Source organism: Cibotium barometz, chromosome 57 (assembly GCF_041138505.1).
Source record: "Cibotium barometz isolate CiBa-2024 chromosome 57, ASM4113850v1, whole genome shotgun sequence".
Taxonomy (NCBI): domain Eukaryota; kingdom Viridiplantae; phylum Streptophyta; class Polypodiopsida; order Cyatheales; family Cibotiaceae; genus Cibotium; species Cibotium barometz.
In genome coordinates this window covers 33,632,427-33,656,520 of record NC_141102.1, presented here as the reverse complement: position 1 = coordinate 33,656,520, position 24,094 = coordinate 33,632,427, and the positions used below count along the sequence as shown (strand labels likewise).

Genomic DNA, 24,094 nt, shown 5'->3' with positions numbered 1-24,094 from the left:
AGAAAAAGCGTCACCTTCCGGGGCCGGAAGCTGGCCCAAAGGCGCTGCCAGAAGTCCCTAAGAAAGGCAGGGGAGAGCCCCTGTCGCCGCCAATGCTCGGCCGCCGCCGGGGTGCTCGCTATCCTGTGCCTCTGAATCCGCCGCCCCAGCCTCGCTGTGTACTGAAAAAAGGGGATGCCTGGGCTGGTGGGGGCCGAGTAGGGATCTCGCCAAAACCACTCACCTGGATCCCACTGAAGGCGAATAAGAGGCCTGCTGTCCCAAGCCCATAATCTCCAAGAACAGTCCTCCCCTATCGAGGCCGGTGAGGGGTCTACATGCCACTCTCTCTGATGAAAGCCGACCACCCGCACCCTCTGAAGAATACAACCCTGGAGCCCATCCAAATCCAGTCGTGTCCTCTGAAGCTGGCCACCCTCTCCCACCTCGAAAGTGAGTGGGGCGACTCTCTCCGCTGTGCCGCAGACCGCTAGAAGGATCTCATGCCGAGTAAAGACACCCATCCACTGTGGAGGTGGAGGGTCCTGTATTGGGGTCCGCCACTCCCGGGGGATGGCCGCCTCGATGTCCTGTCTCATCGACTCTCTGCCCCTCATCCCACTGGGTCTCCTCTCCTGAGCCTCTAGAGGCAGCTGCTGAAAACATATCCAGTCGTCTAGGGACTGGGCTGGGCCGGAGCTCAACGGGCCCCACGACACGTGAGGCCGCGATCCAACCATATGGCCGCTGGGAAGTCGAATCAAGGGGTTCCAGATCAATGGCTGCCTCAGGCGCTCCTCATCGGTGCCCGGGGGAGTCTGGAAGAGTGACGGCCTCAGATGCGCCCAGGCCCTCAGAAGGCTAGCTGCAAAACGCTCCTCAAAGCCAAGGCTTACTCCTCTGGATCGCTGCTCTGTAAAGATCCACCTGATGCTGGGGGTCCAGGGGCCGCTAAGAGAAGGAGTGCGGCTGAGCATCCTGGAAACAAGAAACTCCTTCCATGGCTCAGCGCCTGGCAGGAGGCCACGAACTACCAACTTGCCAAGCAAAGCTCGGCTTTGGCAAATAGGATCAACAATGCCCAGGCCGCCTCTCTCCCTCGGCTGAGTGATCACAGCCCATGCCACCTTGGCCCTGGCGGGCTGCCCGTCGCCACCGGACCAAAGAAAGTTCCTGATGAGCCTCTGCACCTGGCCAATGCACGCCCGCGAGAAGGCCCAGCAAGAAGTGATGTACCACATGGTAGCAAGCAGAACTTGGTTGGCCACAACTACTCGGCCAGCCAGAGATAAACGAGCGGTACTCCAATACAGAAGCTTCTTCCGAATGCTCAGAAGAAGGGGGGCTATCTGCTGCTCCGGAGATATGTCAATGCCCACGTAGCATCCCAAATAACGCACTGTAGTGCCGGGGGGCAGCCACTGAAAACCATCAACTGGCCTCCAAGTCGGGGGGGGCATAGAACTGACCCACAACCCACACGACTTGTGCCAGTTGATCAAAGCACCTGAAGCTCTGCAAAACCTGTCCATGGCTGAGGCGAAGCGGCGGAGGTTCTCCTCACCTCCCTAAAGATAGACAGCAGTGTCATCCGCAAACTCCGAGTCTAGGAGCTCCTCCGAGGTGCGGATGGGAAGCTGTAGGCCCCGCAAACCTGTATCCTGTGCCGTCAAAAAAGTGCTCATGGCCTCCGCCACAAAAAGAAAAAGAAAGGGCGCCAAGGGGCACCCCTGCCACACCGAGCGCGAGAGCTGGAACCTCTCTCCGCGCACGCCCTGTATCAGCACCTGGCTATGAGCCGATGTGTAGAGTGCAGAGACCCCACGGATCCACTGAGGGGGGAAGCCCATCCTCTCCAAAGTGCCTTCCAAGAAGGCCCAGTCCACCCGATCATATGCCTTCTCGAAGTCGAGAAGGAGCACTGCCAGATCCTCCTGCCGAAATCTAGCCAAAGCCGTAGCCTCCCAGAAAGAGAAAATGTTATCTAGAATGCTCCTATCCTGGATGAAGCCTGTCTGCGTGGAGTGGATGATGTCCGGAAGGTGAGGCTGAAGCCGCCTGCTGATCGCCTTAGTTAGGACCTTGTAGGCCGTGCCTAGCAAGGTGATCGGTCTCCACTGTCTAATCTCCAGTCTGTCTCCTCCCTCTTTGGGGATCAAGTGAATCAACCCCTCTGCCATGTTGTCCGGCATGACTCCCGACTCCATAATCTCCTGGAATGCCAATGTGAAGCCCCTATGTAATAGGCCCCAATACCTCTGGAAGAAAGCCACTGAGAGACCGTCCTCTCCTGGGCATTTGCCCCGAGGTAATGCCTGAAGAGCCTCCTCCAGTTCCGTATCCGAGAAGGGGGAGAGAAGGGAGTGCTGCAAATGGGCCGGCACAACCGGTCTCGTGAAGCTCCAGACTGCCTCCCGAGCCTCTCTCACCCTGTCATCTGTTGGCTCAGCAGAGAGAAGATCCCTGTAAAAATCTGTGGCCATCGCCCGAACCCTGGGGGGATCCACCACAACCTGGCCATCAGCCTGCCGAAGACGCCTGAGACCCTCTCGTCTGAAGCGAGGCCCTGTCGCCTCAAAGAAATCTCGAGTCACTCTGTCTCCAGCCTGTGTCCAAAAAGAAGCCCGAGCATGGAATCGGAACTCCACCCTCCTCTCCTCGATGGATCTGATCTCAGTGCGAGCTGACTCCATCTGCTCTGAGATCCAAGGGCTCGTAGGATCCCTCTCTTGGAGTCTCTGGAGGGACGCTATACTCCTCCGTAGGCTCCTCTCCTGCTCTCTGAAGGCCTCCAGACGGTCCAAGGCAGCCTGTCTGAGCATCCGACTGATCTCCTGCAAGCCACTGGCAAGATCGCTGGCTGCCGTTCCTCTCCTGAACTGCAGCTCCTGCCAGACCTGCTTAACTCTGATCGCAATCTCGGGCTCCTCTATGAGACAATCTGGAATCCGGACGCTCTGGCCCCGCTCTCCTCTCGTAGGGTCCTCGATCTGGAGAAGCACTGGAAAGTGGTCTGAAAACGAGGAGCCTACAAGTATGCCCACAGTGCCACCTCTATCACAAGCCCACTCATCAATGTAAAACCTATCAATGCGGGAAAGGTTAACTCCTGTGGCCCGTCTATCTGAGCGCGAAAAAGATAGACTCCCCTGCAACCTGCCAAACTCCGGGAGAGTCCACGGATCCTGGCCTCTCACCTGCAGCACTAGTTCCTCCCAGGCAGCGAGCTCCGGCCCATGAATGGTCTCCTGGCTGCCCCCCATCCTGTCCTCTGCATCCTCCAGCATGTTGCAATCCCCTCCTAGGCACCAGTGGTCTGCCAAGGGGAGGGACTGCCTAATGGTGCTCCAGAACTCGGCTCTCCCGGTCGCCCCATTAGGGGCGTAGAAGTTGAGGAAGCCAATGCGGTCTTCCCCAACCCGAAGGATGATCCACTGCGCTCGACCCTGGACCAGAGTGCCAGAGTCCACAACCTCGGATAGAAGCTGCTCGCTGACTGAGATGCATACTCCACCCTGGTTCCCCTGGGAGCCATATGCCGGTGACCAAAAAGTGTGACTCCTGCCTGGCAAGATCTTCCCGCAGGTGCGGGTACGCCCGGCAGAAAGGTGGTGCTCCTGGATGAAAAGGATATCTATGGGTCCTCCAACGAGAGCCCTCTGGATCTCCTGGCGAAGTCTGCCCCGACCAATGTAGCAGCGATGTCCACCGAGACCCTGGATGTTCCATGAGAGGATCCTCATGGATGAGCTATGGCAAGTGAAGCAGCCGCCACTGGCTCACCCCTCTTAGCCGGCCCGGATGATCTGCCCTCCACTCTGTGAGTCTTGGGCGCCGGCTTGGAGGGAGAATAGTCACTGTCTGTCCGGGTGCGGAGTCTCTTCAAAAAGAGGGTGACCTGTCTCTGTGTCCAGCCCCACTCCGCCTTCGCCCTGTCCAGGGCATAGGCGTGAGACCAATCCTCTGCATATATGTATCTAAAGGTCGGCTGCACCCTCGGGGCGGCATGGAGGAGAATCAGTAGCACCGCCTCAACTGAGGTGTGGACCGGATCCGCCCGCCAATCTCCTATACCAAACAAGCTCATGCGGGCTGAGTGTAATCGGGTCTGTAGTAGGTCCGTGAGCCCCAAGTCGCTGAAGTAGTGAGAAAACTCCAGTATCTGATTACGCAAAACTTCCTCTACAGAGTTGCAATCCCATGCTGTGTCTGGGGCAACACTGAGAGGAAAGGAGAAGGCCACCATGCTGCTCACCACTGAAGGAGAACGAGAGGGATGGCACACCACGCAAACTCGCAAGGGCGCGACCAGTGTCTCGAACGGGCCAGCATCCAGCTGGAGGCACCTGAAAAAACCGTAATCCACTGGTAGCCCCATCACTCGCGGGGGCCCCCCAGGGGAGGCTGGAGAGAACTCTGTGGCGGGCGAAGCTAGGATCGCCATCTCCACCGGCCCGGAGTGGCGGTGGAACAGCCGCTGGACTGAACTCTAGCCTACCCAGCTGCGCTGCCCCGGGGCAGTGGGTGGTCTGGCGAAGTATCCTGGAGAGGCCGAGGGAGGGATGGGGGCTCGCGGCGAGGAGGGGGGAGAGCGAGGAGAGGATGGAGAGGCATCTGCCAGAGGATAGGTGTCAGGGGGGGCCGCCGGGGGAGGCGGGAGGGGGGGGGCTGGGGGGGGAGAGGGGGGGGGTTGGAAGGAGTGCTCTCTGGGTGAGGAGAAGGGGAGCCGGGGGTCGCAGAGTGCGGCCCGGGATCCTCAGGAATCTGCTCCAAGGAGGGGGCGGGAGCGGGGTCTCCACGTGGGAGGCTCCACCAGCGGCCTCAACGGGCACTGAGTCTGAATCCTCGTCCATCGGGGTGGGACCTGCTGGCCGCCTATCCCTGACTGGAGCATAAGTGCGGGTAGGTGCCTGTACGCCAGCCGGAGTCGCCTGTCCGCCAGCCTGTGCTGCCTGTTGGCGTCTGCGACGGTCCCTGCGGGCCGGGCGTTTCCGCCGGCGAACCTCCTGCCATCCGCCAGCCTCCTGGGTCTGCGCGGCATCCTCCGTCGGGGCCTGCTCGTCAGATGATGGCGCCTGCTGTGGCGAGCCAGGGATGTCCGGTCTCTGAGGTGGATGGCCACCACTCGGGTCTCCTGCAGGGGGTCCAGAGGCGGCATAGTGTGAAGGATGAACCCCCTTGCGGGGACAGGCGCGTGCGAGATGGCCCATCTCCCGACATGTGTAACACTGGCCGAGGAGGCCCGAATGCTCCACGCGCTGTATCAGATGTCCTCCAGAAAGACAAGGGAGGAGGATCGTCTTCGGGAGGGACTCCGGTGACGGAACCACAACACGAATGGCCGGGAGTCCTGCTGCCCGAGCAATCACTGAAGCCGCTGTCTGAGGCGTCTCCACCACCTGCCCGAACGCCTTGCCAATGGATGACAAGAGGGGCAAGTACTCCCTACGGAGTCCAGGAAAGCAGATAGTGACGGGGAAACCTATCGCGCCTGCTAGCGGGTCAGAAGCGGGGTCGAAACCATGAGTCCATCGCGCTAGGAACGCCCGGGATGAGCGGAGGGCAATGGGGCTCCGAGCCAGCACCATCTGAGCTGCCTGGGGGGGACTCGAAATCCACCTGGTAGTAGCCACGTCCCAAAAAATCTACGCTGACGATCTCGGCGGGCACGCCAACAAGGCTGCCTTGCAGAAGGTCGCGAAGCTCTCTCCGCATCGGACGGCTACCCACTATCTTGCAGACCAAGGAGGAGGCCTCAAGAGAGCGGATACTGTGGAAACAAACAACTGAAGATCTTCAGCTCTGTGAACTCCAGACGGAGACCGGAATCGGCAGGGGTAGTCGGAGCGGCTTCCATGGAGTCCTCCAGAGGGAAAAGGCCAGAAACCGGGGTCACCAACGGGAGGGGGACAGCCCTGCGAGGAAAAGGAGAGGCGGAGGGCTACAGGATAGCGGGGGCGGGGCGGGGGGGGAGGGAGGGGGGAGCTGAGGCGGGAGGGAGCTAGCGGTGGGGGGAGGGGTGAGACGGAAGGGGAGGAGAGGGAGAAGGCGGAGGAAGAAAAAAAAAACAAAAACAAAAACAAAAAAAACAAAAAAAAACAAAAAAAAAACAAAAAACAAAACAAAAAACGCAGCGGAGGGGGGAGAGGTGGCGGGGGAGAGAAGAGAGGCGGAGGAGACGAAGGCGAGGGGGGTAGAGAGGCGGGGGAAGGAAGCAAGCGGGGGGGGAAGGTGGGAGAGGCAGCGAGGAAGGAGGCGGAGGAGGATAAGGCGGGGGGGAAAGAAGGCGGGGGAGGTAACGAGGAAGGAGGCGGGGGAGGATGCGAGGCAGAAGGCGGGGGAGGAAAGGTGAGGAAGGGCGCAATGAAGGAGGCGGGGCAGAGGACGGAGGAGAATGCGGGGGACTGGCGGGGGGGGAGAGGGGGGCGCGACGGCGAGAAGCAGCGGGGGGGGGGGGGAGAGGTGGAGCTCGCAGGCGAAGTCGTGCAGCAGTCGTGCGCTCGTCACAGCAACTCAACTCTATGCATGATGATCTTATACTTCATGATTGGACAATCTTTGAGGTAAAGTTCACACTTTTTGTATGCTTGTCTTTACTTGTTTTGTTTTAGTGAATTAGTCATTTAAAGTTTATTTTTGCTAATTAGTTATTAAAAATTTATTTAGCTTGTTTGTTAGAAATTCTTTTGTTGTGGTTCAATAAAGAATTTGTTTGTGTGTATATGGGCGTGTGTGATTTAGTTATGTATTTGTCTATATTTGCAAGTTATTATTACTATTATTATTATTATTATTATTTTTTCTTGGGTGTCTCTATTAAGCTTTTTTTTTTGGGGTTTTTTGGTTTTTTTTGGTTTTTTTTGTTTTTGGTGATTCTCTTCTCTCTTTTAAAATTATTCGTAAGTTCATATTCAGCTGGCCTTATGACGGTATATGTGGAGAATCCGTTGCCAAACCTGTTGAGCCTTTCGGCAATTCCAAAGACAATGTCGCTTTGAGACTCCAAGGGATGGCCACATCTCGGACATGCCATTGGTCTACCGCCAATGGCCAACCATGTGCCAACCGCCAAACTTTGGTGGGCGAGCAACCACAAAAAGAGGGTGATCTTCCAAGGTTGAAAATTGTTGCAGAGCCTCGTCTAGAAATCTTAGAGAGCCCGCGGTGAGAGGCCTTGAGACTGCTCGTGTCTTGCTGTTGCCGAGGTGCCCTCGACCTCGGGCATCAGATCCTACGGCCTAGCCATGTGGTGTATGCAAAGAACGGGGTCCTTGGAGTCTCCTCCTTGTTTGCAAGATCACACCAAGTCCACTCCCCTGGGTCCCATTGGAGGCGCGTGATGGGCCGACTCTCCCAAATCCATAAACGCCAGAGTCTCTCCTTGGTCACCTTGGTTGGAGGTGAGTCTATGTGTCACTCATGTGCATGGAATCTGATCATCCTCACCCTCTGCAACGTGCATCCCTTGAAGTCCTCCAACAGGGACTCTGATCTCACTAGTTTGCCATGAGGTCCAATCAATAAAGTGAGCAGTGCGGAGCTCTCATCCGCCCCATGAACTGCCAGGAGAAAATAATGTCTGGTAAAGCCTTCCAGCCATTGCAGGGGAAGAGGGTTTAGGGTCAGGTTGAGCCACTTAGGAGGAATGGCAGAGTCGATGTCGAAGCTGAGTCTGTCTCTGCCCCAGATCCTAGTCAGGCCTCTCTCTTGAGCTCATGAGGAAAGCTGTCTGAATGCAAGCCAATCTCCAAGAGACCTAGCAGGTGCCGTGCTCAAAGCTCCCCAAGAAACATGAGGCCTAGCCCCTAGCATGTGACCACTAGGTAATGGATCAGGGGTTCCAAATCAAGGGCTGTCGAAGACGCTCCTCAGATGCTACCGGAACTGACTATTGGAGGGCCGGCCTGAGGTGATCCCAAGCTTGTAATAGGTTGGCTGCAAATTTGTCCTCAAAAGCTGGGTTAAAGCCGTGGGCCCGCATCTCAGTGAAGATCCATTTAGTGCTCTGCGGAAGGGTTCCCTAGGCTCGGTGTACGGGCTGAAATCTTGGCGAGGAGGAAGTCCTTCCATGGCTTGCCGTCTAGAAGAAGTTCTCTAACAATCAACTTACCCAATAGGGCACTGCTTTGAATGGCGGGGTCGATGATGCCTCCCTCTATGGTGTGGCTGTATGATCACTCTCCAGGACACCTTGGCTTGGGTAGGCGTCCCATCGTTGTGAGCCCACAGAAAATTATGGATCAACCGCTGAACCTGACCGATGCAGGCCTATAAGAAGCAATATACTACAGGGTGGCAAGAAGAACCTAGTTCGACACCACCACTTGGCCAGCTAAGGAAAGCCTCATTGAACTCTAGTATAGAAGCATTCTTCTGAATGCTCAGAAGAAGAGGGGCTAATTGCTGCTCTGGGAGATATCGATGCCCACTTGGCATCCAAGATAATGGACTAGAGTGCCCTGGGGATCCTTTGGAAAGCCGCAACTAGACGCCAAGTCGGGCGGTTGGAGCCAATCGCCCCGACTTGGTGTTCAGTTGTGGCTTTCAGTAGATCCCGAGGCACGCTCCAACCGCCCCGACCTGGTATCCAGTCGAGGCTTTCTAGTGGATCTTGAGGGGCATTGTAGTCGACTATCTTGGATGCCAGGTAGGCAGCAATATCTCCCCAGAGCAGTAGGTAGCCCCTCTTCTTCTCAGCATATAACACATTCTCTCATTAATAGTGGTTACCAGATTATTCTTACACAATTCCCAGCATCTTCCTTTGAGGGAAACATGGCTGGTTCTGCATTCGAGTACTCATCATCTTTTCAAATAAGGGAGCCCTCTAGAGGATCAACGAGATGTTAAAGATTTATGGTTTTAGTAGTGAATGTTATTTTGATTCTCCCGTGATGAGATTCCCATGGATAGTTTTGTATCACTCTCGTGAGATAGTTTTGATTTGTTCTATTTTATTTTCCGTTCCATGATGAGATATGCCATGGACATTATTGTATCACTTTGGTCTCATAGGCCCATTGGGTCATTAGTAGACGGTTAATGATTGGTCACACCTTGGCCAAGATTTATGGTTCGATTTTGGAGCATGAGCTTAGTAGATGGTCTGAGGAGGAGAGACTCAGAGCACCGGGGAAGGCAGGCTTCAGGAGAGTGCACTCCTCACTAGATCATATCTTTACACTACGGGGGATCATTGAGGAGGGGAGAGCTCACGGGCATTGGATATACTGTTGCTTTGTGGATTTCCGCAAAGCTTTTGATACCATCCCATGGGCCAAACTGATGAGGAGACTTTAGGACATGGAAGTGCCAACAGAGATGCTTTGGGGGATCATTACACTCTATGAGTCAGTCACAGGCAGAGTATGGGCTCCAGGAGGTGACTTAGAGATCATACACAACACTATCGGGGTGAAGCAGGGCTGCCCCTTGTCTCCTACTCTATTTGGTCTATACATTGACGAGATCTCGGATTACATAGACAGACAGGGAGGACAGGGAGCACATTTAGCAGGAGTGCTAATACCGATCCTCTTGTATGCAAATGATATTGTTCTTATTTCTGATTCACCAGAGGGGCTGTAGAGGCATTTGGATGCATTACGGTCCTTTTGCGAGGACCGGGATCTCACTGTGAACCTTGGAAAGACCAAGGTCATGATCTTTAACACCTCCTCACAGTGGATAAGTAGATCTGGAGTATAGTTTACATACAGTGGAGAGCTTGTGGAGTATGTTACCTCATATGTATACCTTGCGATCATTTTTGCTGGACCTTAGTTCTCAATGCAGAAGGCAGCCGAAGCTAGATTGATGAGGGGATATGGAGCCCTTGGCTTGCTAGAGAGGCAATGCTCACAGATACAGTTTCAAGAGCCAAGGACGAAGCTTTGGCTATTTGATACTCTTGTTACACCTGCCCCCATTTGGGGTCCCAGCTCATACCACAAGAGGAGACAAAGAAGAGGGCTGGCGAAGACAGATACAGAGGAGGTATATGATGGGTGGACGCAGATGGAGAGGCCCCTAGTGGCGATGTTCTCGCGCATGATTAGAAGTAAGCCATTAGTGCCACATGAGATTGTGTGGGCAGAGATGGGGGATGTACCGATAGTGACAAAGGCTCTATTCTAGATAGTGACATACTGGCACAGGTTATGGGAGCTTCCACCAGATAGATAACCCCCGGCTAGCCTTGGAGTCCTTGAGACAGCTGACACTCGGTCCTTGAGACAACTGGCGCTCGAGGGACATACAGAGTGCTGGTATGCAGAGGTAGGCACTTGGTTTGGCATGCACGCTATGCAGATGGAGGCACTCCCTCTGTTCCAGTATAGCATAGAGGCCCCGTCATTTGCTCTTAGCCGCACAGAGCGGAACAGGGTTATCAGGAAGGACATTGTTAGACTGGATACTCAGAGGACATGGAGTTCACCTAGTCATCCACTGGGGACGAAGATGGCCTTCTACAGAGATCACCTCCTATGCCTGATAGAGGATGGTTTCATCAACCGCCCACGCTACATGGACACACACCTGTCTTTTGGGGCGAGATGTGCGATTAGCCAGATCTGCACCTCGTCCCACCAGCTGAGAGTGGAGATTGCCAGATATGGGCCCAAGGCAGCCGCACCAGAGGACAGGATATGCTAGCTCTGTCACACAGAGCCCGAGACAGAGGATCATTACATATGCCAATGCCTTGTATACTATGAGATTCGGGGGGGGGGGGGGGGGGGGTGGGTTCCAGTGCCTCGGGTTCGGACCACTTTTCAGGATCATGGACTTCTTGGATCTGAGATGCCTGAGACTTTTTCTTCTAGAGCTCCGTAGACACATGGAGTTCTTGGTGAGATCCTGATTAGTTGTGCGTGCTCGAGGACCAGCACAGAGAGCTCTCACAGACGTCTTCCATACTAGCACTCCAAGGGCCAATCCACCCATCATACCCGGACCACAGGCTAATGCAGGAGCTCGGTGGAGAGGTGTGACACTCGACAGAGCCATTGAGCTATGTAGAGCTCGATGCCCCAGACCCCATGGCCCTTGCCCACGGCCATGCCACCACAGGAGGATCCAGGCCATCATCTCCCATCATCGTAGGACCTTTTCGTGCTAGCTCAGTTTTACCACCTTGAGCACCATGTCATAGCGGCCCATGAGGGATGTATTAGGGTGATATGAGAGCTCTCTGCTCATGTACCTAGATCAGATTTTATGGTTCTAGATTTTTGTTATCTTTCTTTATTACTATTTTGTACCCCGGATGATGTACCTCATGGATATGATGTAACCTTTTGGTCTCATAGGTCATTTGGCCTTTTGAAGACGTTAATACAACTTTCTTTCTTTCTTTCTTTCTTTGTGTGTGTGTGTGTGTTCTAAACTTGTGGTTCTTTTACCGAGGGACAAAACCGTTCAAAAAAAACCGTCAAACCCTCAAAAGCACTTCTTGGAACTATGCTCTAGGATTGCAAAATACAAATGCCAAACTTTCATGCATATTTGGTGAGCCCCTCTATGACACATAAGAGATTCTACCATAGTTTGGAGCCACATCCTCCATGCTTGGTTTCACCAGCAGTAAGAGGATCTCATTCCATCACTTTTATACGTAATAGAAATTTGTGTTTTGGAAAAAGAAGAGTTACTCATAGTTGATGCATTGCCTTACTGAGGCTTGAGGCAGTTTCACATGAGAGTATATGAAGACAAGGATTGGCTTCCCTTAGAGGGATATTGAGAAGTTTCCGGATGATGGTGGTTTAATGAGAGGCTCAAGAAAGCTATGTGGGAGTAGGCTGCCTTGGTGGAAAGAGTATAATCTATGACTCATATGTGTAAACATAAGGGCAACTGAACACGGAAAATCTAATCAATCATGAAATCTGAAAATACACATAAGCATGCCAGATAAAACGAGATGACAAATTTGCACAGTACACCACACTAGGGGCCACAAGATGGGCTGACCCCCCCTCCCCTTTATGGTTAGTTTACCAAAAAAGAGTCTGCTTCCAATACAACTTTGCGGGTGCCCAGGGTTTACCATTGGCTGCACTTGTTTCTTCCAATACAATATGAAAGCAAGAAAACATAACATAAACTGAGTTTGCTGACAATTCTCAGAACATGTGACCATTCCCGGCATCAAGCACATGCAGGACAACTATGGACAGCCCATAGCACTCCCACATCAGCCTGGGACAACTCAACATCATCTTCTTCGTCTTGTATGGCTCATAGGGCAAGTCGACCAGCCCTCAAAGGCTGTTTTCAGCAGTCAACCAGCCCTCAGTAGCCTCAGAAGAACTCGACCAGCAGTTGTAGCCTGCAAGCCCCCGGTTAGAAGGAAAACTGTCCAGATGCCCACGACCAGCTCTTCCTCTCTGTTTTTATCCTCTGTCCAGCCTTTGTTCAAGCTGTAAATCAGCCGGCCAGCAGTGGAGAACATGTAGAAGGGGTTGGCCAGCACCTCCCATGCACCTGTTAGGTTTTTGTCGCGATAGAGGGCTGCAAACAGCCTGTAGAAGCAATCGACCAGCTCCCATGCACCCGGAAAAGCAAGCGCCCCACATAAAACTGGAGTCTTACTGAAGATTAGAGCTCCTCCGCTAGTTTTAGCTCCCACGTGTGCTTTTTAGGTCAAGAAGGGGGCGCCTACTTGAAGGAGACCCAAATAATGTCCAATGCCCAGCTTTTGGCCGCCATGTGTATTAAATAAGTCTTGCTCAATGTGTACTCACTTATAAGTTGTCCGGCCACTTATAAGTGAGTGTGAACCTGCATCAATAATTATTAGCATGTGAACTCATAAAGCTGTAAATTGAGTTTTTGGGATTACTTACCACGTGCAAAACACATGTTTACCACCTGCCAGTCCCAAACAGGTGTGCACATACACGTCCACAGGGTGCCTAGTTATCTGCTCAGTTGTATTCGATAAAATGTCCAGGGCTCATGATCCTTCCGGAACCTTCCCAGAACATAAATACAAAAGATCTCCAAGATAGCTAGTTCCAGAGAATTTCATAATGCCAGGCTCCATGGGCCATACATGTACACCATGTCAGGCCCCACAAGCCACACATGTACTATCATGTCAGGCTACACTAGCCATACATGTACTGTCATGTCAGGCTCCACACAGACACACCATGTCAGGCTACACGAGCCATACATGTATGTCATGTTAGGCTCCACATGCCACACATGAACAATAGAAAAATAGAAGCTGTAAGGAATTTTGTGACAATATGTCATGCCAGAGTCTTTTTGGGCACATATCATTGGGAGAGTTAACTAGCAAAACTTTTCCATGGCTAGACCTTATTGTGAAAAGAAAGTGCCAAGAGACTTAGAGCCACTCTTATATTAACACATTTTATGATATTTACCAGGCTTGTTGCACACAGCAAGGTGTGAAGATGTGCCCAATTTGTGACTGCATTTTTGAAGGGAGGGAACTTGATACACTGTATCTTTACAATGATCTCTTCTAGCTGGGTTGTAACATGTTACATCACTCATACTCTCTAAGAGATTTGGGATAGAGGTCCAAAGCCGTCATTGCTATCGAATGGTCTACTTGATTACCCAATGGAGGCCCATTATTACTTAGTTCACAAAGTTCTTTCCAAGGTGCTCAATATGAAGCTTATTGCCATTCATGTTACATACAATGGTTCCTGCATGGCAGGAGCATAAGTTCTTTTCTTGGGATGTGGTGGATAGCCAAAGAGAGCAATCAGTGCCTAGCTGTCCTACTACCCGATTATGAGAAAGCATACTGTTTTTGGAAGAACAAATTAAAGAAGCTAGTTGCACACAGGCAACACCTGACTCTCGAGGTAAGGCGACCAAGCTTCAGATACTAGTTCAACTTGTCAAGGATGCTCAGCTGCATTGTTTCTTTGTCTCCTTTGTGGAGAAAGTTATGAATCGTTTTCTAAGGTCAAGAATCAGCATATTCTACCTCAGATACTGGAGTCCCATGCTCAGATTAAATGTGCTTTTTTGTGCCATGTTTGCTGATACTAGCTTTAAAAGGTGTGTTATGCTATTTAGTAAGTCCATGCAAGCTGTGTCCTTCTTAGATGCACTAGAATTGAGGCAATGCATGATTATTTTTAATTGCTGCATTTGTTCACAAAGTCAAATCAATGCTGGCCTTTTTCTTGATATTGTGACCGAGATTTCTTCTCTTGAGCATCGCACAACAAATAGAAGTTTAAATCTAGGAGCTAACTATTTTTCACAGTGTATTTTTATGAATGCTTTGCCATTTAGAGCAAAGCCAAATGGGGGACAATACCCCTCAAATTTAAACGTGTCAATTACAGCTGATAGCAATATCTCATGCCCTTTTGTGTTTATTTGCATGCTCCATCAGGTTAACACAAAGGCTGATTGCTCTTCCCTTTTAATGGAATCACTTCAAAGAGCTGAACTCAACAATGTCGTTGTGCAGACAGAAAGCTCTCCTTCAACATTCCCAATGCTTGCTTCTCCTTTCTCTTTTCAAACTTATCATGTAAGTTAGTTTTATTTTCTATGAGTTTTTTGAGCCCACTGAGGGTTTGGCAGTGGAGCAAAGGGTGTATGGGAAGCTTACTTGAGCTGATTCGTGTAGAATAGATGTGAGATGTGTTGTGATGGCTGAGAGTGATGATGAGAGATTGAGGTCGGTTGTGTGGCAGTATAAGGGATCATAGTAGTTAAGGTTGTGGTGAGAGTGAATGCAGGTGAAGGTGGATTGGGGGGAGGGGGGTGCTGGGGTGGCGGGGGTGTAAGATATGGTGAAGGCTAGGTATGTGTGTTCCGCCCTCATGCGTGGTGGTGGGATGGTGGTGTCCTGGATGTGTTGCATAAGAGCAAAGGACCCCGTCAACCTGGTGGGTGAAGCAGGTTTGGCTATCTCAGGTGGGTCAACGGGACATCACGGTCTACATCAACAGCTCATGTATGGCCCACATATCCAAGAAACTCTTTACATAGTTAGTGATGTCCCCAATGTCCTGTGATGACCATTGTACCCCTAGCTACTATTTGGAAGTATAAGTGGGTGTGCATGGAAGTCATCACATATGCGCCTGAATCTTGGCCGTTTGTGCATTGAAAGTCGCCTCACATGAGGATTACATGATCTATCTCCCTCTGTAAGTCTCGGCAAAGCCACTTGGGTCGGATGATAAAGTCCCATTGCAATTCCATGCGGCTAAGTGAACCACATCCTCTTATAGACCCTGTCCCGTCATGCAGGGTGTCTCTGTGTTATGATGACCTGACTATCAGGATAGACAGCCCATTTCCATGCTTTGCGTGCCTCATGAACCTGTATCATGCCAACCTTTGCTACAACCTTTACTACACTTGCATGGGCTCAAGTCATCCCCTATGTAGATCTTGGTTCCTTTTAATGCAATTCGTTTGGCCATAAAAGCCCAACGAGCAAGAGCATCCCTGAATTTAAGCAAAGGAGGCATCTCCTTGGTCACGTCTTCCGTGCTCGCCACACATCAATGAATGACATGCCATCAACGCCCATCTGTCTACACAGTTGTCTCCCATCTACTTTGGGGGAAGCTCGTGTGGGAAGCCCAATCACTTGTGCATTCAATGCACAAGATTGCTGGCATTTTTCCTCTTTTAATGCGCCCGTATGATGGCATTTTTCCTCTTTTAATGCGCCCGTATGATGGCATTTCGGTCCACATTTGGGTGTTATTTACATGCCACTTGCACCCATTGGGAGGTGGCTGTTGTGTTCTTCTTAGCACCTTCTACCCATTGAGTGGTTGCTTCCATATCCATTTTGAGGTCTGCATTTTCCCTCGTGGCTTGTTCCAAGTCTTTTTGAAGCTAAACACTGGCATCTTTGAGCTCTTGTACCTCAAGGCTAGGGTTGCGTGTGCTGAGATGTCCCCATATTCCCTTGCATTCTTTGTAATGGAGGCCTTAACTCAGTAAACTCCTTTCGGATGTTCCCTAGCTACAATGTCCACACAACCCTACACGAGAAGCACAGAAAGAAAGAAAGTAAAATTAACGTTTACAAAAGATCCCAAGGGTCTGTGAGACCAAAAGTGATACAATGGTACCATGGATATACCGAGCCATGGAAAGCTGAAAGAAAAATTTAAAAGAAACATCTAACCCTAGTGCATGTACAGGTGATCAACGGATGATCATGTGTAGAGTGAGATCGGCTAAGTGCCTCTGCCAGAACTGATCATGGCAGAAAAAAGAAAGATGTTATTTATGTCTACGACAGACCTGAAGGGTCTACATGTGAACCATGAGTAAATTGGATGTTAGGACAACATGAAAAAAGTAAAAGACTAGCGGCCCAAAGGATAGACAAGGTCAATGTACGACATAGACCCTTTGTGTACAATAAAGTAGGCAGCATAAGAGAAAGAAAGAAAGAGAGTTATAATAACGTCTACAAAAGACTAAAATGACCTATGAGACCAAAAGGATTACATCATGTCCATGAAATACATCATCATGGGTACTAAAATGAAATGAAAGAAAATGACAAAGCTAAAACGCTAGAGTTGAGATGCTAGAGCTGATCCATGTTCAAGAAGAAGAAGATATATTAACACCTTGCAAAAGACCCAAACGGGTCTATGAGAAAAGAGAGAGAGAGATACAAAATATCTACCAAGACCCAATGGGCCTATGAGACCAAAGTGATACGATAATGTCCATGGCATATCTCATCATAGAACATGAAATAAAATAGAACAAAACAAAACTATCTCAGTGGATTTACAAAACTGTCCATGGAAATCTCATCATGGAGTACAAGGAACATGAAACATGAGAAGAGCATCAGCCCCCATAGATGGTACACCACTCTCAGTCTACTATGAGATCAGAGGGAGATACCATTGCCTTTTTAGAGAGGGGTTCGGTCCTATTAGCCGTATCATGGATTATCCAGAATAGAGATGGTTGGGCTTGTTCTTGCTAGAGCTACGACGACACTCTGTCCCGTGACATCCCATACCACCACGGAGCCACCCTCGCGGGCCTCGAGACTGTTGCCGGCCTCGGCTGCATGAAGTAGTGCACGTCTGCACTAGATCCAGGCTCCTGACCGTAGAGTTCTCGCAAAGACTCGCGAGACTCTATGAACAACTGTCTAACCTTGGCCACCCTTTTATAGGCTCTTGGCCGGTCATCGGGCATCCACATGTGGACGCCCGCCCGTCCATACTTGGGTGGCCGCCCGTCAATCTATCCCTAGCCCAGCTCGCCAATCAGCTTGCCTAGCTTCAAGCTTCCCAAAGCCTAGAAGCTAGTCTTGTGTGCGTGTTGCACACGGTAGATACACTCTGTGCACATGACACGTACTCTGCCAGTGACTGACTCAGAGAGTGTAATGATCCCCCAAAGCATCTTTGCTGGCACTCCCATGCCCTGCAATCTCCTCATCAGTATGGCCCGTGGGACGGTATCAAAAGCTTTGCGGAAATCCACCAAGCAGCGGTGTATCCGATGCCAGTGAGCTCTCCCCTCCTCAATGATCCCCCTGTAGTGTAAAGATATGATCTAGTGTGGAGTGCCCTCTACTGAAGCCTGCTTGCCCCGGTGCTCTTAGTCTCTGCTCCTCATACCATCTACTAAGTTCATGCTCCAAAATCGAACCATAAATTTTGGCCAAGGTGTGACCAATCATGATAGTCTTGTAGTTGCTGGGTCACCTGCTTTCAAGATAGGTACAATTGTATTTGATGACCAGCTGGCCGGAAGCCCTCATATAGAGCCTTGTTAAACATGCGAACCAGTAAAGGGGCTAGCGTGTCCCTAGTATGAGAGATGCTCGGTGAGGAGTCCATCTTGATCCTGTGCTCTCCCAGTCTGCATCCTGTCAATAGCATCTCTCACCATGCTCAGGTGAAAGAAGGAAGAGTGTGGGGGACGAGGTTCGGGTGGATGGGGTGAAGGTGGCTGCTAGGGGGCATGGTGGAGAGAGGTGGCATAGGTGATGTAGGGGTGGCTTTGGAGTGCGGGAAGGCGGCTGCAACGGACGTATTGAGGGTGGTTGCGAGTTGTGTGGTAAGCTCATCAAGTGGGATGTGGGGGTCGAGGTCGAAGAGGATGCAGTAGACATGATCAAAATAGATGGAAGAGGTCTTTGTGGTGAAGTGGTATCTCGGGCGGTGATGGGGCAAAGCAGGTGGTTGGGTGGTATATCGGCATGTGAGGGAGAAGGCTAGGTATGCATGGTTGGCTGCAACACTGATGGGGCGAGGCGAGGTGATAAACTCTAGAATGAGTGGGATGAGAGAGAGGGATCCCATTAGATTGTCCACTGTACTGGCTCCATGTCCGCAGGTGTAGGAGGTGAAGGAGTTGGATCCAGGCCATCTGGCTAGGCCATTATAAATGGCTAGCCTATGAGCTCCACCGAGGGCTAAGAGATACACTCCATAGTCTGTACGGGCTGTTGTATCCTGTGATGTCCGCTCGAGATCCGTACCCACCGTGTCAATCTCCTAGTACATGGGATCATCTGTCTCAAAGAAGGGTACCTGTTGACATGCGGTGCAGGCATTGAAGTCTCTAGCCAGGAGGAGGATGTCCCCTAGACTGGAAAACTTCATAATGTCATCATAAAGGGGTAGGTATACGGGGACTCTCCATGGGTGGCATATTTAGAAGTGGAGGGTGGAAAGTAGCACATTGCAAGGTAGATGTCCCGGGCCCTCTGTCTGGATCCTCATCGACAAAAACCGTGCAGCCTCATCCCGCTCGACCACTTGTACCACATGCTGAAGCTCCTCCTTGTATAGTAAAGCCACCCCTCCCGACTCCTGGGTACCCCTTATTGTGCGTGGCTGTGGGCGGTGAAGAGACTCCCATCTGTATCCTCTCACCTCTGGAAGCCAACTCCCCTGGCACTGATGTGTCTCTGTGTATAAGACCAAGTCTCTTCCTCTAAATGTCTCCTCGAACAGACCTGCATCTGTCCTCAAGGTGCCATTGTAGTTCCAAACCGCAATCTCTAGCTTGGTCTCATAGGTCTCACACCGTCATTGGGCACATGGCTTGGTGATGATCACCCTCCCATCTCTGTACACTGCCCATTCCCTGCCTTTCGTGCATCCAAGATGCGTGGCATGCACTCCCTCCTTTGTGCTACCTGTGCTAGTGTGAGATCGTCTTTGAGGTAAGTCTTTTATCCTTTTAGTGCCCGCCTTTTGGTAGGGAATACTTGCCTCGCCTCCAACCCAGCAAACTCGAGGATGAGTGCGCGTTCCTTGGTGGTGTCTTTGCCCACCCTCCATGCCTCGACGAAGGGGGTATGAGATGTCCATCTTTCTGCATAGTGCTATGGCGTCCTCTTTTGGCGAGGCTCCTTCCTTCCATCCCACCACTCTCACATTCAATGTCCTAATCTTCCTTCTTTTCTCCTCTTCGAGTGTGTCATTGATGATGTTTGGTGATGATGGAGGGTTGTGTTGCTCCTTGGCAACCTCAATCCAGCTGCGTGCTTCTTCCACTTGTTTCTGTGTCTTCTTCATCATCTCAGCCCATGTGGTTGCCTCGTTTGTCTTCTTCTCCTCTTGTTCCTGGAGGGTCTTCATTTTCTCTCTAAGTGTATTCAGCTCATCGTTGAGGGATGGCTGAATTTCTCCTTTGAATTGAGTACGTGCCCTCAAGGTCTCATTTTCCACTTTAAGGGTGGCGACTTGCCCTCCAGGTCCGTGATTAGTGAGGCATGGTGGCTGGTTTTTGCGTCCACAATTCGGACCATTTCCTCCTGCATCTTGCTGAGCTGAGTTGCCATGCGTACCTGCAATGTGCATGTCTGCCTTCTACCTATCCATATAGAGGCACACAACCGACACATAAGGTCATCACTATCCTTGTTCTCCCGGCCTCCTTTTGTAGGTGCTCAATGTCTGTATCCTGCGTTTTGCATACTTCTCTCATGGTGGGCAGGCATGTTTTGATATGGGGGTCTCTGATCTTCTGTGTGCTTGCCCAAATTGAGCTGTATTTCCTCTCCTTCTCACCTCTAGTCCTTGTTTCCGGTGAGCTGTCCATGTCGGACTGAAGGGGTCCCATTTCTAGTACTGATTCTAGTCCTCAGCTGGTGGCCCCCATAGGTGGCCACCTGCAAGTGGGGAGGCAGGTACAGGCAACAAGAGGAGGAGAGAGGAGGCGCAGGTTGGACAGCAAAGAGAGAGAAGGGAAGAGGGGGCAGCGAAGGGAAGGAGGAGGCGCAGGTTCGAAGAGAGAAAGAGGCGAAGGTGGGGCAGCGAAGAGAGAGAAGGGAAGAGGGGGCAGCAAAGAGTCAGAAAGAGGTGCAGGTGAAGCAGCGGGCGTGTGGGGAAAGCGGAGAGAGAGGAGGTGCAGTTTCGAAGAGAGAGAAATAGGCACAGGTGGGAAAGCGAAGAGAGAGAAAGAGGCGCAGGTGGGGCGAAGGTGGGTGCAGGTGGGGCAGCGAACGAAGGCAGCGAACCATAGTTTAGATGGGTGTAGGTGGGGCAGCGAGAGAGAGAGCGAGAGAGAGAGAGAGAGAGAGAGCCTAGGTAGTAGATATAGAGAGCTTGAGAGAGGGGGGTGTTGGGACTCACACTCACACACAGAAGGATTTCTTACAGATTAGGGTTAGCTGCAGAAACAGGAAGCTCACACAAAGCGAGAGAGAGGGAGAGAGAGAGAGCAAGACCCAAAGTGTGTGGTGATCACTAATGCAAGTCAACCCTTGCATGTGAGTCACATCCATATAATATACAAGCACAAAAGTTATATGGAGAGAGTGTCTTTTCACACTTGATATCCAAGGGGAAAAACCGCATGGGAAAAAGTGCCCTTGGTTAAGCCCTATTCACACGTAGCACTACTATAAGTGAGCATATGCCTACAAATCCCCCCTGTAGTGTAAGTGTGAACGTGTACAAGGTAGCAGATCATTCTCTGTATGAGAGTAAGCCCAAAGCTCGGCGGAAAGCGTCAAACTTCTCTCGAGGTAGAGCCTTTGTGAATAGATTTGCAATAATATCCTATGTAGGACAATAAGATAAATTGATCTTCCTTGCATGTAATCTCTCTCTGACATAGTGATAATGAATCTCAATGTGCTTGGTACGTGCATGAAATACGGGATTTCGTGCCATGGCCATAGCACTTTGGCTATCAGCGAGAGAATGGTAGTGGGTGTTTGCTGACACTCACGAAGATCAATCAATAATCTCCTCAACCAATACATAATCTACTGTAGTTGTGAAGATTGCCCTGTACTCAGCCTCGCAAGTAGATGCGGCAGTACTGGGTTGCTTTTTGCTCAACCAAGACATGCATGAACTGCTAAGAAAAAACTAATTCCCACTGGTGGGTTGCCTGGTATCATAATCACTAGCCCAATCTGAATCACTGTATGCATAAAGCTGCAAGCTGCTCCCCCTGGGATAGAGTAAACCAAGATCCAGGTGTTACATGCACTCTGCACTGTAGTGCATGGTGACAAGATGGCTCATCATCAACAGTGCAACATTGTACATTATTAGCACCCTTTTAGGATGATATTTGTCGTACGCCGTGACCCCATCGTAATCCTCCGTCTAGGATAAGTCAGGCACGAGCTACGTACTCTCAACCTTCGAGAGTCAGTCAGTCAGTCAGTCCAAGTCCCTTAACCCACTTGTAGAGATGCATTCATGCATGTAGAGTCAGTAGAAGCCTTAGGGTTTGCATTAGAAAGCACTCTGCATAATGCATAGAATTCATCCACTGCATTTAGACCATTGCAGAAGCCTTTAGTTAACATCTAGCATTCATTAGAATTTATCCAGTATTACTTCCATAATTTATAGCATTTATTGGGCATTTCCAGGACAGATGCAGTCGGCCAGCTCTGTAGCCAGCCGACCAGCATCAATTGTCCATATAAATAGCTAAGCATATCATTCATTCATATTCAGCCTTGAAGACCTCAACGCTTGGAGCCTTTAGCACAGGGAGAATAAGTGATTGCAGAATTCAGCATTTCAACCCTCAGCGTTTTCCCCATCAGCATATAGGAGCATCGACGCTTGAGCAATTCAGCCTTCACTTAGTAAAACGCAACATCTACAACATTCAACCTACAGTTCCTCTTGCGTTTTCAGCATTCATACAGTTTACAGCATCCTTGTTTGCATCGTTTTGCTACAGCCACTTGGTGAAGGTAAAGCTCAGCATTCATACTCATTTTCAGCATTCGTACATAGTCTAGAACAGTCCCAATCAGCCCCTTCTCTCAGCCTCAGATTTGCAGCCTTCCTGTATCCATTGGGAAGAGTGCATAGGCTCGAGATTGGTCATCATTGGTGCTTCTACAGCCGTGTACACTTCAGCCCGACTCTTGGTCCTCAGAGATCTTGCATTTGGCTTATCGTCAGTCCACCGTCAGTCTCTTCAAAGTAATAAAGCAAATACTATTCCGATAACGGGATAGGGGGCCCTTCAGTGGGTTATTCAGGATCCCATACGGTCTCTCTCTCTCTCTCTCTCTCTCTCTCTCAAATCTCTTAAAGTTTGAAGTCTTAAAGTGGATTGCTAAACTCGCGAAACTTAGTATACAGAAGACGGTGTGAGCATTTGTGTGATAGGATCCTCAAATTACGAATACTTCCGGTGCATGTTACACCAGGGTACCCCGAAGATAACGGAAATACGTTTGACTACTTGCCAATGCTTTGTGCATGGGCTGTGCATAAATTTGCTCAACAAAGACACCCTAAAAGATATGTTAGGCCTCGTGTTACACAAGTAAATGAGGCATCCCACTGCCTAGCTGTAAATGCCGGCCTCAAAAGGCTCAATGATATCATGCATAGTAAGCTGTACACCTGGTTCCACTTGAGTAGAAATTGGCTTACATTCTTCCATTTGAAACCTTTTTAGCAAAAATTTTATGTACTTATCCCCAAATTTCTGTAGCTGAAAGAGGCTCAATTTGCTGATTTTGACCTCAATTTGAAAAACCCCAAATTCCAAGCAAAGCAGCATGTTCAAATTTTCCAATTTGGCATCAAATTGAGAAATTTGTAGATGGTGGTTCCTGACATAGCCTTCAGTTTTCCATGCAAACGGGAATTTTGCCAAACCTCCAAATTTGTGTACCTACAAATGTCTGAATGTTGTGATATTTGTAAAAGCAAATTTATTTACTTGCACAACCGGTACATAGGAGGTGGGCAGGTACATGTGGAGGCACCCTGTTGACGAGGCGCCGTGGGCATGGGCTTGTAGACGTAGAGGCAAATTGTAGAGCAAGTGCCGTGCGTAGGAGCTCGTACGACGACTCTTGGCTATAGGCAAGATGTCTTCAGTCGGTGCTGGAGATGGGATCGTTGGAGAGCACGAGTAGGCTGGCGACGTCAACGATGGCAAGGACCAATTGGGCAGGAGATGGCAACGACGAGCTGGTGTGGTGAGATTTGAGCCAGCGTGAACGGGTGGCTGATGTCAGCGAGGCGACCAATAGTCGGGTCGGAGCCACCGTCAACGGGCCACAAACGGAACACAGAAGGTTGACGACGTCAACGGAACACGGACAGTTGACGGCGAGTAGTTGTCGGAAGAAGAGACCCAAAAATGGCAATTTCCGTTAGATGCCACATAAGCCACAAGTGTGGTGGAGCTCTACCGGGGGCCGCTCACTGTAGTGACAGTACCACTGGTTGGCCAGGCGGAGGCAGAGCACTCTGCACTAGTGCCACCGCATGTGGTGGTGCAAAGAGGCGGAGGTTGGTCGGCAGGGCAGCGCTTAGGGGGTGGGCGGACGGATCTGAACAGCGACAGAAGTCCAGGCGGGCGGTTCTGATTAGCGATGGACGGAACAGGCGACGGAAGCCCAGTAGCGTGCAGGAGCAAGAAAGCGCTGAGACCAAATGTTGGGACTCACACACAATAGGGTTTCCTGCAAATTAGGGTTAGGCGGGATACAATAGGCAATAAGCAAAGGGTGGGTGGTGTAGGGGAGGCAGGATACTTGGCAACGAGAAAAGGGTGGGTAGGTAGTACAGGGGAGGTGGGATACAACAGGCAATGAGCAGAGGGCAGGCGGGTGCAATAGGCAACGAGCAAAGCGTGGGTGGGTAGAGGG

At 50.8% G+C, this 24,094-nt stretch overlaps 1 protein-coding gene across 2 annotated transcripts in view; it reads left to right on the top strand.

The window, feature by feature from the left end:
* The window catches only part of LOC147606673 (uncharacterized), a 128,431-nt gene that overhangs the window by 88,988 nt on the left and 15,349 nt on the right, over positions 1-24,094 (top strand). For both annotated transcript variants that reach the window (XM_086792059.1, XM_086792058.1), the window contains exon 7: positions 14,375-14,515. In XM_086792059.1, the coding sequence (XP_086648185.1) occupies positions 14,375-14,515 (141 nt within the window). The remainder of the gene's footprint in view (positions 1-14,374; positions 14,516-24,094) is intronic.